Here is a 9,484-nt window from a genome sequence, read left to right as displayed (position 1 = left end):
AGCGGTCCCTGAAAACAGTGAATAATAAATTACAAGAATGACAACGGAAAGCTTCAGCTGGTGGTCCCTGCTTCCAGCCTAAAAGCGCCATGCTGCTCCTGCTTTTCATTCTCCCTTAAAAATCGTAGTACAATTACGAAGAGTGGATGAAGAAATTATCTTCTGAACTTATGATTCAATAATATCATAAGCCTAAAGTTTATTTATTATCTTCTGAATTAAATTTTGATCATTAATTGATCAAAAATAAAAAAATAAAAAATTACAAAAAATATCAAAAAATTATAATAACAAATCAAAAAATTACAGACAAGGGCCCCCCAAAAATGTGTCCTTTTTCTATAATTTTTTGAGTCTTTTTTTATCATTTTCTGATCAATTAATAATCAAAACTAACTTTTGTTAACAATAAAATCAAATTATATTGTTTTCAAAAGTTAAAAAAATAATTTACACAATAAATAAGTTTAAAATTTATGATATTATTGAATCTAAAATTGAGGAGATAATTTGTTTATTTATCTGGATAGATTTAATTGTTAGGTCTTGAACTGGTACTTTGCTGAGGGTCTGATTTTTACTAACTTGATGAAAACTATGTATAGCCACATGGGTTGAAATGCTGAATTTTGATTGTTTTCTTATTAAGTATAAATCTGTAGCTGATTAATTTAAGTTTAATATATGTACTTATCAAGACGTTCAAAATATATCATAAGACATTTTATTTTAAATTATAGAAATTAATAAATTGATTTTTCCTAATGGTGATTGGTGATAGAATAGAATAATTAGTTGGCCCAAAAAAAAGGAATATAATAACTAATTAATGAGACAGGTTGAAATGGAACAAATGTTTGATTGTTTTGGGGTTTTATAATAGAAAGGAATAATCAGATTAATAAGTGCGTGTTATTTAAAGAAAATGTTCTTCTAGCTGATCACATTAAGAAAGGAATATGGATGTGGATAAGTGTATTAAATATGACACTGCATAAGGATAAAAATAAAGATATGATCATTTTTAAAATTTTAAGGGCATAAATATAAGAATACATATACTAATATACATGCTATATAATTATTTATTGTTATGTTATGGTGAACAAACTAAATTATTGAAAAGTGAAAAAAAATAACTAATTAATTCTTAGGTCAAATGAAAGAGATTTGATGTTCTTAAGCAAGGTTTAGAAAGCTCAATAAAAAAATATAAAAAGTATCGGTGTAATGTGAATCTGATAGCTAACATGCATTTTGGTCAGATGCACTAAAACTTATTTGCAACCCATTTTCATTTACAATTTTATTTTAGGTAGACTATAATTTTATTAATTATTCGTAGAACTTACCATTATTTTTAAAAACCAGATTAAACTTGCTAACCTATTAACTAGCCACATGTCCAATTGAATTTTCTATTTCAAATTAGATATAATTGGTTTGGATTAACTTGCCAAATCTCACAGGTCAAGCAAGTTGGATGGGTTAATATTTTAAAAAAAGTATGGTTGAAATAATGAAGAAGAAGATCCCAAATGGAAGAAGAAGGAAGAGATGCATGAAGATCTAGCAAGATGAAGAATAAAAATGAGAAAAAGAAAGATAGACCATATTTTGTTGTTGAAATTAAACTCTACGCTCAATTGCCCAGCAAATCTTGACAATGCAATCTTCCCTTCCATAATAAAATGTTTGAGCCAAATCTCTCACTTGATAGTCTAGAGGTAAGAAAATAGGTAGGTCTGACTCTCAAGGGATAAGAGCTTAAGCCCTTGATCCTAGGTTCTCAAAAAGATATCTATTTTTGAAACCCAACCTTCATTTAAATGATTTAGGGTTGAGCCAATAAGCCTATTTTATTTTAAAAATATTAATAAAATAAATAAATATAAATACAAATATAAAATTTTAATCAAATTTTAAAATAAAGATAGAAAATTTCAATTCAAATCAACCTTATCAAATTTAATAAATACAAAAAACTTGCATAGAGTACAACATTAATTAAAATCAAGAAATAAATCTTATAAAGTAATCATATTTAAGAAATTAATAAAAAATTTCTCAATATCATGTTAAAATTAATGGCAAAAGAACTAACATTAATTATTTTTATAACATTAATACTTAAAAAATTATCAATTTTTTGAGAAATAAAGTTTGGAGGGTCACCCAAACTTTTTTTTTTAAGGTTTATTAGGGTCAAGTTTAGAAGCCTAATTTTTCTACAAAAAATACTAATTTTTTAAATTTAAATCTTTATCTAATCAGGGTTTTTAAATTTGATCATTATTTTTGACTCTACCAAATACAAATTTTAAATAGAAGGAGAGAGCATGATAAGAAATAGAAAGGAGGGAGGAAAGAACCGCACAATGAAATGAGGATTAGAAAAGAAGTCAGATGATTATCTCCTTCACACTATCCAACACACTTTTTGTGCCACCACCACGATACTTGTATCCATTGCTTATTGCTCCTGCCTCTTAGGCTTTCTTTATTTTTTTATTAAACTGTTACTCCTAGGTTTAGCCTCTAAAAATTTGTAACGACATTGTTTATTATTTATATGTTCCAACAATATTTTTAAATTCAGATTAAATATTGAATTGAAAAAGCCACTAAATTATAGTTTGCATGATCAAATTAAGTTAGACCAATAAGTAAACTGTGATGTAATAATTAAATAAAAATAATATTAAATATATATAAAATAAATACAAGAAAAATCTAGCATGTTAATGAAATGACATAACATAACTGTAAATTAATAATATTATAAATTATAATTTTATAACTTATCAAATATAGATAGATTATAGTTAAATTAAATATGATTAGACTCAAAAGTATATATATTTGCATATATAATTGTCAACATCTTTATAAAAAATAATTTCAAATCATATTTTATACATATGAATTATTCAAAAATAAAGTTAGTTTTTAGCAAGATCTATAATTTTTGATTTTTTTATTTTTAAAGATTTTTTAAATATTAGGTTTACAACTATCTAATTTTTTAAAAATTGCTCCGATTCTCGATCCAACTCTTATTTTAAGCTTAATAATAGCTCAACTTCTGTCCAATCTAGATCAATCATGAAAATAATTTTTTGGTTCAAACTAAGCCGTTAATGGCTCCAATTGACAGTCTAAATATTCAGTTCAATCTAATTTTTTAATCATTGTGTTTTGAAAAGCTCTTTATTTTCCCTTATATAAATATTAATAGTTATCAAAGTATAATATTTTATATTTTACCAAAAAAATAAAATATTTCATTTTATTTTTTAAAATGAAATTATTATTTGCATGTATCTTTAATATTATATACTAGTTATTATTTTTTATCTGCAAATTTTTGTCCCTTTTATCTTATTATTAGGTAAATTTATTGTTTTTAAAATATTTTTATTTGAATTAATCTATGTTGAAGTTAAAATAAATTAGTTTATTTAATCTCGATTTGGCCTCTAGTTTGACCTTGAGTTCGACCCCAATTAAACACTTAACTCCTAATTTTGATTGAATTAATGATTGATCTAATTTTCTGTACCTTAAAATTTACTGAAAATCTTTACTTATAGCAACTTCTAACTTAAAATAATAATAATAATTAAAAAAAAGATTCCAGCAAACCACATGACCTGTTCAGAGAGCTCACTATAGCAAAGCATGCCTCATGTTGAATTCTCATACCCATTTTTTCTAAAATCAATTTTTTTTAAAATAAAAAAGTAAAATCTATTCTTTTATGCTAGCTTTGATTAAATAAAGTCACTTAACTACGTCCTTCCTCCCTTATTTATAAAATATTTTTAACTAAATTTCACATATGAATAAAAGTTTGTTATTTAGTTAAAATAACAATAATTTTTTAATTTTTCTCCTGATAATATCAATTAATATCATAGTAGTGATATGTTAAGCATACAATTAATATCTCTTCTTTTTTTAAAATAAAAAAAAATTATTTAATTATTCAAAAATATCATAACACCTTTTATATCTAAAAATAAAATAAGCATGTAAAAACGTCTTAAATATTATATATTTAGTGTCGGAGGGAGTATGTAGAAATGGAAATGTATAGCTTCCATGCCAACGTTTTGTTTGCAAGCAGACCAAATGAAGATGAAATAATGACGAAAAGAAATAACTTCATGAATTCGCCTTCCATTAAAAACCAAAGCCTTGAATTTGGGGAGGAAGGAGAAAAAACAAACGCAATGATTTGTCATGGCTGCGCCGGCCAAAACCGACTCACCGAAAGGGCATTAAACGAAAACAGCTGCTGTCTCCTTAAAATATTTTTCCAATTGAGATCTCAGAGATAATAAGACTACAACATTTAGTACATAAAAAGGGATTTAAGGAAAGAAAAAAGGATGGGGAAAAATATTTTTGCTGTGTTTTCCTGTTTTTATTTTCTTCTTCATCACTAAGCTGAGAAGCACTTAGCTACATGCCTTTTAAAACAAGAAAAATTACAAAAAAAAAAAAAGAACTAGCACACACCTTTTTTGGAATGGAAATGTGACATGTACATATTAATATTGTCAAAACTCGGTAACTACTATAATATGATGGAAATGCTTCAAGATTTTCCTTCCAGTTCAAGCAACAAGCACTTAAAATTAAGACCATGGCTTTAACCCAATGATGTGTGTTTCCATCACCTAATTGGTATAAATTATTGTCTTCAATAGTGAAAACAAATTTGAAGAGTAGCACATTCTCAGAGTTTTTCCTGGTTTTCACTTCGAGAAGTATCATTTGGTGCGGAAGCAACTTGGCTATTTTGATCATTTAGTTGAGCACCAGCTACAGTTTCTTCCACTTGTTCATTGCTTTGATTGCTTAGGGGACCAGCAACTTCAGCAGTCGCCGCCACCGCTTGTTTGTCACTCAGATCATTTGAAGGGGTGCTGGATCCGGCGTTCATCACTTGTTGGCTACTTTGATTATCATTTGAAGGAGTACTCGCTTCCGCAGATGTCATGGCTGGCGAAGAATCCATCAGGCTAGCTGCTATTGCAGCCCTCAGATCCTCATCCTCCATGTCTGAAAGCATTTCTGCATCCTCATGTGAAAGAAACTGATCAGAATGTCGTTGACTCTCATTAATTTTCTGGTTTGGAGGTGGAGCCTGCATCGAGTTGCAGGATTTAGTTATTCTCTCAGCATCTTCAGGTGACAACCACTGCCCAAAACCATTAGAAGCTTCTGATGAGGATATGGGGAACTCTTTTGGGAAGTTTCCTCTCACCAGGAATATGCTCCATCCAAAGCCTTTCAATGAATCAAGATAGGCTGAAAGGTAAAACTTAGACAGGTGTTGTGGGGCTGCATAGAGACTATCAAAATTATACCACTCTCCATTCACTTTGCGTATACAAAACCAATGGTCTTGCAAATGACAAATAAAAGCATTTTCCATTTCAGGATCAATCTGGGCAGGCTCAGCAATTGGAGAGTCGAGAGGGATAACTTGCAGGTCCCACACTTCCAAAGCCTTCTGTAAAACCTACAGGAAAGGGCTTGCACAATTAGACAAATCTTAAATTGCATAGAAAGGAGTGATGTAGGCTAGGAAAGGAAAGGATGCAAGTACTAATTTGTGCCGCCAAAGAAGCATTTTTGCTGTAGAATCAATATTTTACCAAGGAGAATATTATTTCCTAATGTTGTAGAAAGCCGCTGCTCTTGATAAGATCATACAAAGATATTGGTTTCACTCCAACAATAAATAGACAAGAGCAAGACAGAAGTCAATAACTACATGAATCCTCTAATATACAATATGAATCACACCACAAAAAGATAGAGGGCGATGGCTAGGTTTGGAAAGCAAAAACTACTGATCAATATCAACAGAAAAAATGTTTATTCTTGGAAATAGACCATAAACCTTCAGAATCCCTCCAATAATCTCTAAAAAGATTAATCTTTAATAAACTTTTTAATTATTCTACTTGGGAAATATGTTTAAAAAATGAAGAAAGTAATGAGTAAGGCAAAAAAAGGGAAGACCAGAAGTGGGGGTAGCGTGGAGAGGGAGTAGGGGAATCAGGTTTAGGTACAATTCTACATACATAAAGTTTAAAATACAAAAAGCATAGTGCATACAGAAGATCAGAGGTTATTTCTTAATAACATGCATCTGCAAGCCCGCAACTAGTCCCAACTCAGTTCATCATATTCTATTATAGTTTCACCGATCATGCTAATATATGACTGGGGCAAACCAGCAAACAGAAAAACCAATAAGAAACTGTCCCAAAGAAACATCATAAAAGACCCTTCTGAATATAAAGCAGGCCGTAGTTTTTATCATAAAAGCTCTCATGGTCATACACCCTTCCCTTCCCAGACATTTTTTTTTTCCGAACCAAAGTTAATACTTAAAGGCATGTAAATATCATCCTCAAGTCAAAGTGACTTGGTACAATAGCCTTAAGTTACCAGCATATAAATTTTAACTAAAATACATTTTATTTATTTTTTTATTAAAAAAATATATAGTGATATACTCGAGCAAAAGAATACAACATCATATTTAATGTAGAACCATGGATTTGAATGAAGACGGAGTGAAATGTACAAGAAATAGCTCCTGAATGAGCTTGTGTTCAGACTTGCAAAAATGCTTTTCTTTAATTCCTTGACAACAAAGTACAGCAATATACCAGAGCTAAAAGGTACAAAAATCAAGTTTTCTTATGAAAAATATACAAGAAATAGCCTCTGAATGAAGCTGTGTTCAATCTTGCACGGAATCAAGCACACATTATTTCTCAATCAATTAGGTCGAAAAGAATACTTTTCCTATAGTGGCATGAGATTAATCATTGATTCATCATTGAGAATATTGGGGCATCTGCTGAAACTTCAGTTGACAGAACAAGGCACGGGCCACGGACACAATCTAAATTTCAATTACGATGAAACAAGAGATAAAGTATTTGACTTATTGAGGTAACAAATAACAAATATATGCAAGCAATAGCAATTCAAGATAAACCATTTCACTGAACCATCCTGCTGTCATTAATTAACTAGCACAAGCAATTACACATGAAAACGTAGTTATGTCAACTCGCGATCCGATCATAATAAGTCTAATGAGATATTGAATCGGTAAACTACAGTTATATACACGGTGAAAGCTCATCCCATGCCAAACAGGCAGCACGAAAAATGATTTCTCAAAAGGATTTGTCTGCAGTAACTGAAATTCTACTACTGCAATCTTATGGTGGAAAGAACTAACGAGAGTTTCGGGAACTTCACAAGAGACATTGCATTCAAATAACGCATATAGAAATGACCACTTTTGCATGCAATTCAAGAATAAATAAATTGAACCCGCAAATGTTTTCTTGAGATTTTAAATTATATCCCGAGTAAGTGAGAAAAGGGGTGAAAAAATTCTGGAAAAAAAAAATCGAACCGACCTGAATACTGAAATCACCAACCAAGGACACATTATGAGACTCCTCGGAAAGGAAGTCGCCGGAGGAGACACCACCTTCAACCATCATCTGACGCTCCTTGTGATCTAGATCGGATGCCAGAGCCGCCAAATCGAATTCAGAGAAGAAAGGTCCCTGGAGCACGGTGTTCACACAATGCACAGCACATAGCTTCGACTCTTGTACCTCGTGGTACAACATTCCTCCATTGCTGGCTCCTTCCATATTCAATTAAACTCTCAAGCTCCGCCTCTCTCGGACGCGGAACGAAATTGACGTCAAAAAAACGAAATGAAACCCTAGAATCTATCACAAATTCGTTCGAGGAAGTAGAGAAAGAGTGAAAAGGAAGAACGCAAAATAATATCGTTTTTTCCTCTCCATCATTATTTTGGTGTTTGTTTATTGCCCTTTTTGGGGACGTTAACGTTATGATATGAGTCAACGCATGCGAGTGCCACGTGTTCCTTTCCTTTCCTTTTCTTTTTTTTGCATCCACTGGAAGTTATATTGCAATTCAGAGGCCCAAATAATTGGGCCAAATGGAGGCCCAAATAATTGGGCCAAATGGAGGCCCAAATACTGATTGACATAATCGACTCGTTTTGCTGGAGTTTCTTTTCTACATTTCTATGGCCTTTGAATTGAGCAGCTGTCCAGTTCTTTTTTTTTTTTTTGGGACCAAAGAGCACTTGTCAAGTCTGCATCATTAAGGATTAAGAAATTTACTTTAATAATTTAATTAATGATTGCGTTGGATTTCACTGTGAAATCAATTACTTAATCTACTAAAAACATCTTTGCAGGCTTCGACGTGGACTGTCCAAGGGGACTAATCAGATGCGTTACTTTCTTTGTAGGTAAACAGTTGGAAATCGATTTGTTTATAAAAAGATAAAAATAAAAAAACGTAATGAAATTGTCAAGACCACAGAGAGAGAGAGAGAGAGAGAGAGAGAGAGAGAGAGAGAGAGAGAGAGAGATTATGAAATTAAAAAAAAATATAACTAAAAAATGTATCTTGTATTTTTAAATAAAAAATAAAAGGTACAACTTATGATAATGTAAATTACTTAAATATTACATTATTTTAATCGAGCTTGCATGAATTTAGACACAGATGATCGCATAAATGTCAATTATGAATTGGTAGTGACAATTGTCTACTTAGCTATTAGATTTTTTTTTTAAATTAGAATCTTGGTGGTGACGTGATTATATTTAATGTGATGAAATTAAATCTTGGTGGTGACATACACCAGGATTTTCGCTAGTATGGGGCTTCACCAGAGCATCCGGCAATCTGTTAATGTGATGGAATTAACCATACACATATACACTACTCCAAAAATAAATTAAATGTTTTTATTTTAGTTAGCATTTATTATTCAATAGTCAATATATATAATGTGCTGCCTCCTGTCATCAAATCAAATAACATTTTAAAATCTTATTTGGTCTTAGTTACTCCCTCTAATCTTTAATTAAAGTAAAACAAATTTTGAAATTTTGTTAATCTTTAATATTATGCAAAATTAGAAGTTAAATATTTTTTTCAATTTTACTATTATGGTTTAAATCTCTACATAACAATTTAATTTAATATAATTATTCATTATAAAGAAAGATAAAATTAAAGAGTAACATATTTTTTAATAATTTCAAATTTTTATAAATGCTAAGTTGGTAAACTTTATTTTATATTAAAAATTAGAAAGATTATAAGATAAAGATGGAGTAGATAATTGTTTTTTTCAATATTATTCACCCTTGATTATACCACGTTATATGTCTTAGAACCATTTTACTGTATTGATTAATTTTAATGATTGACAATTTAGAAAGTCAAATATTATCTTATAATTAAAACCCAGAAATCTAACAAATTTTTTACACCAAATTTGTTCTGCCAAAAAGAAAGAAAGAAAGAAAGAAAATGAAAAAGAGGCACCGTGTGAGCGGGCCAAACACGTACTTCGCTTTGAGGGTTATCGGGGGGGACG

General features: G+C 30.3%; 1 protein-coding gene across 1 annotated transcript; it reads right to left on the bottom strand.

The window, feature by feature from the left end:
* Positions 1-4,562: 4,562 nt before the first annotated feature.
* On the bottom strand, positions 4,563-7,859 carry LOC129288684 (ataxin-3 homolog). The gene is made up of 2 exons (XM_054925398.1): positions 7,464-7,859; positions 4,563-5,533 (listed from the first exon to the last, which is right to left on the bottom strand). The coding sequence occupies exons 1-2, from the start codon at positions 7,704-7,706 to the stop codon at positions 4,745-4,747; spliced, it is 1,032 nt and encodes a 343-aa protein (XP_054781373.1). The 5' UTR covers positions 7,707-7,859; the 3' UTR covers positions 4,563-4,744.
* Between the last annotated feature and the right edge of the window lie 1,625 nt (positions 7,860-9,484).

This window comes from Prosopis cineraria, unplaced genomic scaffold (genome assembly GCF_029017545.1).
Source record: "Prosopis cineraria cultivar Desert tree isolate PC_DT_omini unplaced genomic scaffold, ASM2901754v1 PC12, whole genome shotgun sequence".
Lineage (NCBI taxonomy): Eukaryota > Viridiplantae > Streptophyta > Magnoliopsida > Fabales > Fabaceae > Prosopis > Prosopis cineraria.
The sequence above is the reverse complement of the archived record's forward strand: the minus strand, read 5'-3'. Positions and strand labels throughout refer to the sequence as shown.